Source organism: Hippocampus zosterae, chromosome 2, assembly GCF_025434085.1.
Source record: "Hippocampus zosterae strain Florida chromosome 2, ASM2543408v3, whole genome shotgun sequence".
Classification (NCBI taxonomy): Eukaryota; Metazoa; Chordata; class Actinopteri; order Syngnathiformes; family Syngnathidae; genus Hippocampus; species Hippocampus zosterae.
In genome coordinates, this window is record NC_067452.1 from 21318905 (window position 1) to 21333701 (window position 14797).

Here is a 14797-nt window from a genome sequence, read left to right on the forward strand (position 1 = left end):
TTGGCTTTTGTATATTATTTTGCTGCAAGATTGTGGTGCTTTTCAGAAGTATATTAGGTCACTTTAGTCCCCACTGAAGGCCCACTATTACAATGAACCCCTGCAATTTGCAGGGGATATAGGCAAAGTCCTGCTGTGACTAGTGAAAAACTGCAAGTAATTAACTCTGTGCCATCTAAAACATTGTCCAAATTAATCATTTGAACCAGAAGTATGCCACAAACTATGTTCCCAAAACCTTTAAAATAATTTTAAACTCAGCTGACAATCTTATCCTTCAACATAAATGGCTTACTGATGAGTATGAAGTGTGAAAAAAATTGCACGAGAAGGGCACATGTAGCGGAGCAAAATCACATGAACACATGAAGCAGAGAAAGCAACTTTCAAAAACTGGATTCTCTTTGGTTGGCTTTGTTGTTATGTCCACGGATAGGGACAGCTAGTTTCACACTGTGGGTACAGTTTTGGACATATCTTCACACTTTGTAAGAAGAGTGTAAGGTTGAAAAATGTTCAATTCTAGGTTGCATACAGTTCCAATCGAGCCCTGAACCAAGCCTTGTCTGTGCATGTTTGTGTCAGAGGACTGATGAGGAAGCAGTGGTGGATCGAGGCGGAACCCGCTCCATGCTGAACACCAACTTTGAGAAGGAAGAACTCGAAGGTAACAACCCTGGCATTGTCATAAACTCATTCTTTGAAGCTAATGTTAAATTTAGAGTGAGTGGTTTGTACACCTATTGAATTTGTACTGCATGTTTGAAATAAATATTAACCCAATCAGTCAATTCATCAATCAAGCAAAAAAAAAAAAAAAAACATAATTTGTGTTGACAAAGCACAAGTGCCTTATTATTATTATTATTATTATTATTATTATTATTACTATTATTATTATTATTATTATTATTGTTGTTGTTGTTGTTGTTGTTATTTTTATTATTATCAAAAAACTGATGCACTAGATTAAAAAACTGATTGGAATCAGTGCCAAATGTTCATTGAGAAAAGTTTACTTGCATCGCTGATTACAAATAAACCCCACACAATTTGGTAAAATATTGTGTAATGAACCTGTCCTTCAATACACATTAGTTGTCTTTAATTTTTTAATCGGCAGATTAATGTACACTCCTTCCGTAGCCCAGTTAGTATACAGCTGGCTTTTGTTTACCTAGCTCGCCGAACTAATATATCGTGGGCCAGTCAGCCAAACATCAGTGACCTGATCACATCGTGGGCGACTGGTTAGCGTGTTGGACTCACAGTATAGAGGTTCAGGGTTTGATTCCAGCTCTGGCCTTTCTGTGTGGAGTTTGCATGTTCCCCCTGTGCCTGCGTGGTTTTTCTCTGAGTACTCCGGTTTCCTCCCACATTCTAAAAACACGCATGGCAGGCTGATTGAATACTCTAAATTGTCCCTCGGTGTGAGTGTGAGCGCGGATGGTTGTTCGTCTCTGTGTGCCCTGCAATTGGCCGACAACTAGTTCAGGGTGTCCCCCGCCTACTGCCTGCAGACAGCTGGGATAGGGTCCAGCACGCCCCGCAACCGTTGTGAGGATAAACGGATTAGAAACTGGATGGATGGACGGATCATACATATCACGAAACCAGACCACAATGATAGCAAGGAATTTTTAATACAGTTAACACTGTGACATGCCTAACTGATGGGGGTTTTTTCATCGTCATCTGGCAGGGTCAGATATAATTGGCAGTGTGGTGAGTAAGATGTTGTTTGTATTGCCTGTCTACATATTTTGCAGCACCATTTGGTTCAAAACTGTCACATAGATGCTAATTGTCAGCCATTGAGTTTCTCATTTCATGTTTGTGTTCAGGTAGAAAAAAAAAATCTAAAAATTGCCTCAATAAATGGGGGTACTCGTATTTCAAGGTGCCACTGTACAGTACTTTACCAGTGGTGCAAAATTCTGGAATAAAACATATATGTTTAAAATCTGGTGATCCAGTGGTTAGCGCGTCAACCTCACAATGCAGAGGTACCGGGTTCGATTCCAGCTCCGGCCTCCCTGTGTGGAGTTTGCATGTTCTCCCTGCGCCATTGTGGGTTTTTTTCTCCAGGTACTCCGGTTTCCTCCCATATTCCAAAAACATGTGTGGCATGCTGATTGAACACGCGAAATTGTCCCTCGGTTTGAGTGTGAGCGTGGATGGTTGTTCGTCTGTGTGTGCCCTGCGATTGGCTGGCGACCGGTTCAGGGTGTCCCCCGCCCAGCACCCCCCGCAACCCTAGTGAGGATAAAGCGGATCTGAAAATGGATGGATGGATGTTTAAAATCTGTGATGCAGATCTATTCGATTTGACTGAATACTGAAGCATCTCATATGGTGCAGGAGGCAAGAACAGGGCATTCACAGTTCTCTGACCGCTCAGCTGAGGGCCAGGCGAGGGTGGAGGGTGGGGGTGTGCAGCACAGGCCAGTCAGCTCGACTGCAGTAAAAAAAGGGGAGACAGTCAACTCAGATTATCTTCACTCTAACCTTGTGCATGCATGCTCAAGTTCTGCACGCACAAGTGTGGCTGCTAAAATGTGGGGGGAGAGCTTTCTAGAGGTGCCATTGGTTAGCCTGCATTCATGGGAAACAATCAATATCAATGTCCAATCCTAATTTTGATCAGCTCCAAATTGGATATGTTCACAGGTAACAACGTCCTCAATATGCCTACAGTGACTTATTAAGGTATAGTCAGTGATGTATATAAAAAAATAAATAAATCTGAATCTAAATGGATTTTACTTTGTCCATGCCTCGACTCAAAATTTTGTGGAAATGTTGGCGCTTTCTGTCTAATTCCAGGCGACTAGCCCATTTTACATCAATGGTGGACAACATTTTTTATAGAAATGGACAGATGGGCCAAATCTTCTGTAGATTAGATACAAATGAATAAAACATGTAAAATATGTACTGTACTTCATGTTAATGTTGAAGTAATCTAATGTTTAAATTGTATTTTTATACTAATTCATTATAATAATTGTTTTAAGTAATACAAACATTGTTGAAAGGCTTATGTGATTTAAAAAAAATATTCTGACTATTTACATCTTGATTTGAGCTACTTTTTTAATTGTATAAATTTTTATTGTGCTATCAAAACTAAATCGACGCTTTCAGCAATGGATATTTGACCACCAACAGTGCAGTTAGTTACACATGTAGACAAACAATATAATGACACAGGCATAAATTCTCTATCTTCTGCAAAAAACGACTAATATCACTGCAAGTACTGAGTCACTTACAGTAGTTGTGAGAGTCTTCTTCATTTTTGTCTGGATGGCAGTATTTCACTGGACCCAAGTTGCACACACGAGCTGGAGACGCAGTAAATTTGATCATGATGCACAAGCTGTTGAATTCTTGACATGATACAATATTTAATTTAGGTTTTTACCCTATGTTTTATAAATTACACTATTACAAAGTGCTGTTTTCTACTCAAAAAACATATTACAATTGTTTTTTTGTTTCTTGGGTAAGGTGTTAACGGATTAATGGATCCCCAGAGCAAGGAGGCTGCAGTATTAAATGTTCACTATCCAAACGTCTGTAGTTGGAATATGATGGGGGTTTTTTCTCCCTTTTGTTGGCTCCAGGTCACCGTACGCTGTACATTGGGGTACATGTTCCACTGGGTCGGAGATCACATCGCCGCCACCGTCACCATGGCCATAGACACAGGAAGCGGTCCAAGGAGAGGGACTCCATGACTGATGACGGACGAGAATCCCCCTCACACAGTCGGTGTCCCTCCTTCCATTCTATTTGCATATGACTGATTACATACTCTAGCTGCAGTTTTAACAGAAATGGAGCATTGTTGTTTGCTTCAGAAGACACACCAGCCCAGAGGGTGCAGTTCCTCTTGGGGACAGAAGATGGCGATGAGGAGCACATCCCGCATGCCCTGTTCACTGAGCTGGACGAAATCTGCCTCAGGGAGGGGGAGGATGCAGAATGGAAGGAGACAGCCAGGTGGGTCTGTTTTTGTTGCACCACATTCCATTTTTATCATCCCAATAGACGTTTTTCATGATGTTTGCAAACAATGGCAGGAAGTGATTGTCTGTCGCTGACTTTAACAGAAAACATTGTCATCCTCTTGTTGTGTTTGGTGTTGCAATATCAGACAAACATTCAACTTTTTGCTTTACTCCCCCCAAAATAATAAACTAAATTAATTAGGGATGGGCGAGTACAGACACCATGTACTGAGAATAACAGCATTTTTGAAAGGGGGTGGGGGGGGGGGGCGCGGACTCGGATGGAATTGCTTTAAAAGCACAGGGGTGGCGGACGATTATGATATGAACAAGGACGGAGGGATGATGATGGAAGGGTACCCAGGTCGCGGACAAAGGACAAAGGACAGAGGACGGGCGGACTGGCAAAATAGGGTTAAGTGCCAATCTCTGACAGTGTCATACTGTGGCTGTGTAAAATGTCGAAAAACAAGTTCTGGTTTCAAGTGGATTTATTGAACTCTGTGGTTAACTGACTGGACAATCTAAATGAGGGTGAAATCAGAACATTCAAAAAGAAAGAAATATCTCTTACTGTTCATAATTGTCTGTTGTTGTGTTTTTTGAAAATGTATTTATCAAAAGGACTAGTGGTATCAGTTCTCTCGATTGTTGTCGGTGAGTACTCAAGAATGAATACCTGTATTGGTATCAACCTGAAAAAGCGATCTCCAACAATCCTAACAATCCAATTCAGACCGCAATACTGAATAAATAAATAAACAAATAAATGCAAGCATCACTCAGTTTAACAAAAGAGCCTGCTTCTATGTGTTTATCAGTTCTAAAGTTTATCCAGATTTTGATCGTTTGGCTCCAGCTGAAATGATCTCTGTGCTCATGTGTAGGTGGCTGAAGTTTGAGGAGGATGTCGAGGATGGCGGCGAGCGATGGAGTAAGCCTTACGTGGCCACTCTGTCTCTACATAGTTTATTTGAGCTGCGAAGCTGCATTATGAATGGCACTGTAATGCTGGACATGAGAGCAAATTCGTTGGAGGAGATTGCAGGTAAAGGATGACTGTGAAACCTATTCTCAACTATTTGCTGAGCAGCTCACCGATTCTAATTTTTGGCACTTTCTATATCCATCCGTAATATCAAGTTGTTTGTGACTCTTGTAACACAGTGTGCCTTGCACTATGAATTGGCAATGCTGTACCTTAAAAATATAGTGAAACAAAACCGACCCCAGCTTCCTCTTCTTTTCAGACATGGTCCTGGATCAGCACGAAGTGTCTGGCCAACTGGGTCAGGATGCCAGGAGGAGGATCCGTGAGGCCCTGCTCAAGCAGCATCATCACCAAAACCACAAGAAGCTTGCCAACCGAATTCCGATTGTCCGCTCCTTTGCAGACATTGGCAAGAAGCAATCAGAGCCTCATTCCATGGATAAGAATGGTGAGTGTGTGGTAGCCATACACCGCAGGTAATATTCACGCAAACAAACTAATTAGATCCCAGGACAGGCACTGCAACAATTAGTCGGATTTAGTTATTGGCTACGACTATGCCATCAAAGGTTAAAAACGCTGTGGCAATAACCCGTTTTACGATTGTAATTTTCACAACACAAAAAAACAAAAGGGTTTTTCCATTCTTTTGACCGTCATGTTTTTCTCATCATTTTGGTTGACCTGACAGCAGTCCTTTCTTGACAGGCCAAACAGTTTCATCTCAGTCCCAGTCAGCCAGCACTGAGGGCAAACAGGACGTCAGCAGAGAAAACAGCGCCGTCGACTTCAGCAAGGTGAGTCACCGCTGGTTTTGCTGTTTATCCGTGGAAAGTGAGACCGGGCCAAATTATTGATATAAGATTGGGTACCATGTGGAATGGTCAACTTTTGCAGCTTATCCTGGGAAAGTGGACAACGTGTAACTGGAGGACCGTCCTATTTACATAATCATTGACCCACTCGCAGTTGTGTTTGAAAATAGTGACATTTTAGCTTTCACTTATCCAACAACATTTTGTGTTATCTGTATAATGCAGTTTCAATAGGGACGGTATCCAAGATGATTTTCATAAGGTTATCCAAGTCCATACTCCTCACACCCTAAACAGAACAAAAGAACCAACAAAATCAAAGCCAGTGCTCAGTCTGCCTTGTCTCATTAGATTCAACTAGAGCGCAAAAATACATCCTCACTATATTGCGTGGGCTTTCTCCAGGTGCGCTGACTTTACTCAGAGGTGTTAGTATGAGTGTGAATGGTTGTTTTTATGAGTGGCTAGTAAAATCATATGTTGTACCATCTTGGCCTGAAGGAAGGAGTATTCTTCGAGACAGAATTACTGTACCTACAGCAGATAGCAATGTATTGTCAATACTGTATATAGAAGCAGCATTATGGATGTGAACAAATAGTGAGGTCAGGTCAGGTCTTGCAATTATTGCGTTCGCTAAATTAAATTGAACTTGATCATTCCAAATATAATGATCAATAATCATGATCTATAATCTTTGCTAAAAGCAATTTATAAATAGTATTGTTCCCAGTATTGAGTCTTCTGGGACTCCGTGGCTAACTTTAGCTTTCAGAGAATTTATACCGTACCTTTTAATACTGTATTAATAAGCTTTTCACTTTGTGAAGCTGGACTTATATAGACACATAACATTTGTTCCATACTTTCACAAGTGCCTTTCAGTGACTACAATCCATTCCATGTCAGGGCCTTATTTAAGGTAGTTTTGTAGCTTGTCGTCATAATGTTTTAAATATTGGTGAAAAGCTGATTGTGTATAGGTATTCGGTTGGATTTGCACTTGGAGAATCCCAAGACACTATAACCAACCAATAAGCGATCCATTTGATCTGTCAAGTATTCTATTAGAGCTCAAGCCAGTTGATTTAGGGTGAGGTGCGGTACACGCTCAGGATGGAGCATTGGCTTAGTAAACCCAAGCCACATGTGGGGCAGGCAGCTATGTTATTCTGCCGAGATTGCTATGCTGATTTGACCTAACCTGGATCAAAGTTTTAAATTCAGTTCTGTTGTTTTCATTGCCACTGCTGATGTCATCAGTCATTAAAAAGTTTGCTTTGTTAGATTGACCTTCACTTCATGAAGAAGATCCCACCTGGTGCAGAGGCCTCCAATATCCTGGTTGGGGAGTTGGAGTTTCTCGAACGCCCTGTGGTGGCCTTCGTCCGCCTGGCACCTGCTGTGCTGCTCAGTGGCCTGGCTGAGGTTCCCATCACCACCAGGTTGCTCCCGCTGACCTCTGTGTTTCTTCTTGGACAGATGATCCAGCGCACTCCCTGACTGTTGTCCTCTGTGTACTCCCTGTTCATGCCACAGGTTTCTTTTCATCCTGCTTGGGCCTTTGGGAAAAGGTCCGCAGTACCATGAAATTGGACGGTCTATTGCAACCCTAATGACTGACGAGGTGAGGTTCTGGTCCGGGCAATGTGGAAGCAGCAATAATGACAGATTTCGTTGCTTCCTTGAGCTCAAGCTGTCCTATAAAGTGTGCCCAAAAATGCAAGCTCCAAAGGGATGAATGCGCAGCACGCAATGATTTTGCTCAGTGCAACCAATAATGCCAGATGTTGCTTTTCCACCCTCAGAATGAACTTCAATAAAAGTGTTTGGATACCAACCAAACTTTTTACCTCCCCAGGTTTTTCACGATGTGGCTTATAAAGCCAAAGACAGAAATGACCTTGTGGCTGGTATTGATGAGTTCTTGGACCAGGTGACAGTGTTACCCCCTGGAGAATGGGATCCCTCCATCAGAATAGAACCTCCCAAAAATGTGCCCTCTCAGGTAAACTCTCACGCCCACAAAAGCAAGAGCCAGAGGTGTTGTTTTTACCCGTTACGAGTTTCATTTGTATGTTAGTTTGCAGGATTACATTTAAACTTCACCAGAGTGTGGTACATGAAAAAAAATCTCACTCCACACAACCAAACAATGTCACAAAAACTGGATTACACAAGGCAATTGCTTTATAGTGGAAGAGCATTTACTTTTTTTCTGCCTGTCACTATATGTTCCTGGCTAAGATGGATGAAAAAAGGCACATTGTTTGTAATCAATGAATCATAATATTCAGACCAAATAAAGGTAAATGGATTGGCAGACTTGTTGAGAATCACTGAACTATACCATTGATGACCACCACTAAAATGTTTCCGTAATCGATGAATGTACCTGAAGTTCGACACTAAACATGCCGATGTAGAAGATTAGGGGATTGGGATATTGTACTTGAGATATTGTACTTTTGCAGGAGTGTTGCCAAGTGAAAATTACTCAACTTAAAGGTTGATCAAGCTCCCTTTCCACTGTATAGTACTTATTCGTCACAGTTGCCTGTTAATGCAATTCCTTTGTCAAAAGCAAGCCCTGGTACACCTCAACACTAGATTCTCAGATACAAGTTATAATTGTCATTAGTCAGTTGGGGTTCCGTGCGGGACATACTGATACAATATGTATGACATAAGTCACAGCGGCTGGGCAGGGTCATCATGGATGCATTCGTAGTGAGTATTCACAGCATGGAGAATTGCAGAAAAAGAGAAAAACATTTCAAATAGCAAAATAAACGCACAAGCTATCATTATCTTTCCCTGTTGGCACTAGACGCTACTTTGTTAGAATCCACACGAATCTCCATTGTGCCACAGCGAATGTTTTGTTGTGGTTTTTTTTACTTAAGCCTTCGCTTTAAATAAAATGCATCACCTTATCAACCTTGACCAACTGTTATGAGACGTTTTTAATATATGAAACTAATTTGAAGCAGGGCCAATTGACGTGGAGGTCCTGAAACGTAAGACCACACCGGTATTGTATTGTATTATGTTGATGAGGACATCTGCAATAAATAATCCTAAATGAGCTTTATAGCACCGTTCAAAGGACCCAAAGTTGCTCAAAATGTCGCTTCTTCAAAGCCTAACCCACATGATATCTAACAGGTGGATCTAATATAATGAATGGATGGATTTTGGTGGATGTACCGGTGAATGACTTACAATGATGAAGTTGAGTTAAAATCATGACAATCCATCCATAATATTATTGCTTATCCTTCTCACTCAGGGCAGGCGGCATTTCTGATGAACTGTTCATTGCAAAAATATGAAGAGTGTATCAAGTGTAAATTGATCCCTTGCCAGCTGCATGAAAACCAGCAAAATATACTGCTTTACTGTGTTACTCTGTGTAATCAATGACACGTGTGAAATTGAACAAAGAGTGACACAATTATTGTCCACTACAATATAACACTTAAATATGAATGCTTTCCGGGTGAGTGTTTTGCGTGTAACACAACACTGTTGAAAGTCTACACTCTTCTGAAAAAGTGTGGAGGTTGGATTTAACAAACCTCTACTATTTTTAATCATACAGGAAAAGCGCAAGATTCCGCCTCTTCCAAATGGAGTCACAGATCTGGTTGAGTCAGAGGAACACGGAGGCCACGGTGGCCCAGAGCTTCAACGCACTGGAATGTAGGTAGACGAGAGAACGTAACCGCCGTCGCTTTCACTACGGCTTTCCCCGTAAGGTGTTGCATCAGCTGCGTAGCAGTCGATTCATTCACCTTTTGATTGTAAATCGGCAGGACATTGCCGCGTCCTAAGTGTAACTTTTGCAGCCACTGCGGCTTTGTGCAATTAGTTAATTACATCCGCGGAGATGTCAGCGTGACAGAAACAATTGCTTTCAATACAAAGGCCTGCAGCGCATCTCAAGTGTTGAACTTCACACTCTGCTTTCACACTGGTAGCTTTCCTTCTCTGATGCTACCTCAAAAAATGGGGAATTGGATTCAACACCCAATCCCGCATACCTTCCATACACTAAAAAGATACAATACAATACAATACAATACATGCTGATTCATATAGCGCTTTCACAACAGCGGCAGCTCTAACAAAGCGCTTTACAAAACAGTTAACATAAAGTAAAATAATAAACACAACAACACATAACATAAAACACGGACAGTCGTGCAGTCCTAACCACTTTTCCGTCACACGCTTTGTTGTTTGGTGACAAAACCGGCTGAGATGGCCAATGTGTAAGCGGCTCATGGTAAACTGAGCAGTGGTGACAAGTAGTTTCTTTCCTGTCGCCAAGGTCTAAATTTTATGCTTACCTTCCTCCCCTAAGGCTGTTTGGCGGTTTAATCTTTGACATCAAGCGGAAGGCTCCTCACTACCTTTCTGACTACACTGATGCCCTTAGCCTGCAGTGTCTGGCCTCCTTCCTCTTCCTTTACTGCGCTTGCATGTCGCCTGTCATCACCTTTGGAGGTCTTCTCGGTGAGGCTACCGAAGGACGTGTGGTAAGAGAATAAAAAAAAAAAAAGAATAATACAGTTTCTCGTGGTTTATATACAGTATGTTGCAGACCCACCCGCAATAGATGAAAATCAAAACATCTGTTTTTGTCGCTCTTATTGGACGTTTACCATAAAACTAACACATGAAGCAAAATAGAATTCCAGGTTGTATATTTAAACACCATAATGTTCAATCAACCCGTATAATTTAGTTTAATGCTAACATATAACGCAACAGGAAATTAGCGTCAAAGTCCCAATATGATAATGTATTATTTGAGCCATAACCAATGTTTCTGTATTTTCAGAGTGCTATTGAGTCCTTGTTTGGGGCTTCCATGACAGGAATTGCCTATTCGCTTTTTGCTGGGCAGCCACTTACAATCCTTGGCAGCACCGGTCCAGTCCTTGTGTTTGAGAAGATCCTCTTCAAGTTCTGCAAGTGTGTCATTTTCTTTGAGTTAACAGTCCTCATAATTGAATTATTTGGTAAAGTCATGTCGTTTCTGAAGAATTTCCTATCCTCTTGCAGGGACTATGGCCTTTCCTACCTCTCCCTGAGGGCCTGTATAGGCCTCTGGACGTCCTTTTTCTGTCTCCTGCTTGTGGCCACAGATGCCAGCTCGCTTGTTTGTTACATCACACGATTCACAGAAGAGGCATTTGCCGCCCTGATTTGCATCATATTCATCTACGAGGCCCTGGAGAAACTGATCCACCTGGGCGTGCACTACCCCATCAATAAAAACAACACCCTTCAGAAACTAACACAGTATTCGTAAGTGCCTTATCATGTTGTTGCCTTAAAAGTCAGGAAGAGCTACAATGGTTGCCTGAGCTGAAAACAAAGGTTAAATAACTATCTTTGGGATTGTTTTTTTACTAAATATGAAACGAAATCATTCGGAATCATCTCGAAGTAGCTAAATGGTCTCCATTGTATTGTGTAGTTGCACTTGTGTAGAGCCCAGAGATCCCAGCAATGAAACCCAGCTGTTTTGGGAGGAGAGGAACATCACAGCCTCCCAGGTCAACTGGACCACGTTGGAAGTTCAGGTAATCTTTAAACTCTCTGGTCAGGTTTTCAACACAATCCAATTATAGCCGGCCAATAGTTTTTTTCCTTTAGCAGGACCGCAACTCTCAGTGCTGGGATCACCACAGTCGATCTCTTAATTGTGTCATTTCCGAGAGACACGCCTTCCCACAAAACTGTTCTGCGTGTCAAAAATATCTGTCTTCAAAAGAATGTGATTTTCTTATCCGAAGGCTTTGGCCTGAGCAGGACAGTCAAATGAGCTCATACGGTTGCATTTTTTAGTGCAAACGAAACCAGACCGTTAAATTGTAAATTAAAACTTGCGGGCAAGACTTTTGGCAGATTAGGTTACCACTCACTGGATTCACTTGATTGCCATCATCATCCTCATCGTGCCCTCTGGTGCCAGTAGGAGTGCGAAGAGCTGCACGGGGAGTTCGTGGGCAGCGCCTGTGGTCCCCACGGCCCTTACATTCCGGACGTCCTATTCTGGTGTGTGGTCCTCTTCTTCTCTACCGTCTTCATGTCCGCCTTCCTCAAGGAGTTCAAGACAAGGCGCTACTTCCCTACCAAGGCCAGTGCCAGCGTTGCCACCTAGTGATCTAAGCTACATGGAATTCGATGCCCTTTTTATCTAAAAGAACATCTTGACCGCGTTTGCCTTCAGGTGCGGGCCATCATCAGTGACTTTGCAGTCTTCATCACTATCCTGACCATGGTTCTGGTTGACTACGCTCTGGGCATTCCCTCACCCAAGTTACAAGTTCCCAACAAGTTTAAGGTGAGTCTTATGCAGTCCACACAATCAATTTTGATGAAATATTCAAAGCAAGTTTTTACCATCAGCTCAGTGTCTTGGTGCATCTGGTTTGCCATCCTTGTACTTGGCTATCATTTGTAATATCAAAGTCCTTGTATGGTATTAATCTCTTGAAGAACATAGTTGAAAACTGTAACCAGGAGACTGACGTGGATGGAAATCAGACAGGTAAAGCAGTGAGGTGCCAGGGGCAGCGAAGGATGCGCTGGAGGTGGCAGTCCTCAAAGTTTTCTAGTTTCCTTAGGTCAGCTTTTCTCACTGGTCATGGCTCGTCTCGCTCGGTCTTCCTGGTTACCCTGTCTGCGTTGTGGGACTGGGGACCACTCTCATTTATTGTCTCATAAACTGACTGTTTAATCCCTTTCAGTTTCCCCAAAACTGTCACAGCAGAGATGCGACCATAATTGTGGCTTTTATTTGCGTGTGCCTCTCCGACAGAACTCAAAAAGCCGGACATTGCCTCATCTGTGCTCAAGTTGACTATTGACACAGCATCCTGCAAACAGATAATTAGATGCATGAAGATGCCCAGACTATGTGGTGTGATGTAGACAATGCTCACATAGTGACATTTTCAACACAAAAGGACTGGGGAAGTGCATCTCAGGTGTTCAACACACCAGCCACAGCTCTCTACTCACCGCTTTCACGCAACCATCATCCCACATCTTAAAAGATACTGTTTTGAAGAGTAAGAGCCTCTTTCCTTTCTGGACTGTTTTTAGCCAACCAGGGATGACCGAAGTTGGATTATCAACCCTGTGGGCCCCAACCCATGGTGGACCACAATCATCACCTTCATTCCTGCTCTGTTGTGCACAATCCTCATCTTCATGGACCAACAGATCACGGCTGTTATTATCAACAGGAAGGAACACAAACTGAAGGTACTCCTGTAAATGACTTCAGAAGAAGCGCTTGGACTTGCGGATAAAATGCTCTGGTATTGGCTGTGGTCTTTCAGAAAGGCTGTGGCTACCACCTAGACTTGTTCGTGGTCGGGCTGATGCTGGGCGTGTGCTCTGTGATGGGCCTGCCGTGGTTCGTGGCCGCCACTGTGCTTTCTATCTCTCACGTGAACAGCTTGAAGCTGGAGTCTGAATGCTCCGCACCCGGAGAGCAGCCCAAGTTCCTGGGCATCCGTGAGCAACGCTTTACTGGGCTCATGATCTTCACCCTGATGGGCTGCTCTGTTTTTATGACCTCTGTGTTGAAGGTCAGCAAAATAAACAACTAAATGCATGTTGTGTAAATATAGACACCTCACAAATGACTCGTCTGGCTTTTTCCAGTTCATTCCGATGCCTGTGCTTTATGGAGTGTTTCTCTACATGGGCGCGTCTTCACTCAGAGGCATCCAGGTGAGTTTGGGAAGTTTTTCCAGCCTTTCTTGTTTTACAATGTGAATCCGGTGGACTCCGAATGATTTGACTCTGTTTGATCACATCTTTTTTATTATTGTTCTTTACCACCAAAACATAATCTCCATCAGTGGTTCTCAAAAGGGTGGCACGCGGGCTCCCTCTAGTGGCACTGACAGGCGAAAGAAGCACGGCCCAAGTTTCAGTTAGACTTATTTTTTACGTTCAATGGATTTGCATTCGACCTTTCAGAACAGTTTGTTTTAAAACATTTCGGTAGTTTTTCTATAAATTTTATGTGCATTCAATTTTAGCCACATTATGATTTAATTACATTTTTTCATGTTTGTCAAGCGCAGTGTTGATGTTAAAAGTGCGCTCACGGATGATAATATTAAATAGATATTCTTAGAATAAACCCTGTCTCCTTTTTTTTCCAACATCTGTTGTGACAGCATTTTAATTTTGGTCACAATGGTGAGACTTGGAGAGTGTAGGATTTGTTTAGGTGGTCCTTGGGGTAAAACGTTTGAAAACTAGTGGTTTAGAGAGAAAGACGGGGAGATAGGTAGCGCCGATTGATTGATACATGTTTTTGAAAAAAAGATGAGTAGCTGTATCTAACTTGTCTGTTGGCAGTTCTTTGACCGTCTCAAATTGTTTGGAATGCCGGCCAAACATCAGCCTGACTTCATTTACCTTCGCCACGTTCCACTGAGGAAGGTGCACCTCTTTACCATCATCCAGCTCAGCTGTTTGGTGCTGCTGTGGGTCATCAAGACCTCAAGGGCTGCCATCGTTTTTCCAATGATGGTAACAATTTTTTTTTTAAGTCATAAATGAGTCCTATGTCCCTGAGAGCATCCACTATTGAAAAGAATGTGCTTCACCCTTTGTGTGGACACAGATTCAAAAGTGGTGATTGAATATTACATCGAGTGGGTTTTGTGTATTTGTGTTGCACAAGGTCTTGGCACTCGTCTTCATCCGAAAGCTCCTGGACTTCATCTTCACCAAGAGAGATCTGAGCTGGTTGGATGACTTGATGCCAGAGTGGAAGAAAAAGAAGCTAGAAGATGCCGCACAAGAGGTGCAGTCATACTGGCCAAAAAGGACAATGTGAAATCATTTGCATTTTGAATTCACACACTTGCACAAGCAGAATCTCATCTCTTTTGTGGAGACCACTACTTCTTGCTGACGATCACTTGTGT

The 14797-nt window shown here is 42.4% G+C and overlaps 1 protein-coding gene across 5 annotated transcripts in view; it reads left to right on the forward strand.

The window, feature by feature from the left end:
* The window catches only part of LOC127596288 (sodium-driven chloride bicarbonate exchanger-like), a 29677-nt gene that overhangs the window by 11194 nt on the left and 3686 nt on the right, over positions 1 to 14797 (forward strand). For 4 of the 5 annotated variants that reach the window (XM_052058582.1, XM_052058578.1, XM_052058580.1 and 1 more), the window contains 21 exons: positions 586 to 667; positions 3630 to 3773; positions 3867 to 4008; positions 4904 to 5064; positions 5267 to 5455; positions 5716 to 5804; positions 7110 to 7267; positions 7362 to 7449; positions 7684 to 7830; positions 9427 to 9527; positions 10192 to 10366; positions 10672 to 10805; positions 10896 to 11141; positions 11314 to 11419; positions 11815 to 11976; positions 12070 to 12183; positions 12948 to 13109; positions 13187 to 13438; positions 13515 to 13583; positions 14223 to 14396; positions 14551 to 14673. In XM_052058582.1, the coding sequence (XP_051914542.1) occupies positions 586 to 667; positions 3630 to 3773; positions 3867 to 4008; positions 4904 to 5064; positions 5267 to 5455; positions 5716 to 5804; positions 7110 to 7267; positions 7362 to 7449; positions 7684 to 7830; positions 9427 to 9527; positions 10192 to 10366; positions 10672 to 10805; positions 10896 to 11141; positions 11314 to 11419; positions 11815 to 11976; positions 12070 to 12183; positions 12948 to 13109; positions 13187 to 13438; positions 13515 to 13583; positions 14223 to 14396; positions 14551 to 14673 (3018 nt within the window). The remainder of the gene's footprint in view (positions 1 to 585; positions 668 to 3629; positions 3774 to 3866; positions 4009 to 4903; positions 5065 to 5266; positions 5456 to 5715; positions 5805 to 7109; positions 7268 to 7361; positions 7450 to 7683; positions 7831 to 9426; positions 9528 to 10191; positions 10367 to 10671; positions 10806 to 10895; positions 11142 to 11313; positions 11420 to 11814; positions 11977 to 12069; positions 12184 to 12947; positions 13110 to 13186; positions 13439 to 13514; positions 13584 to 14222; positions 14397 to 14550; positions 14674 to 14797) is intronic. The other variant, XM_052058579.1, reaches the window with a different exon arrangement.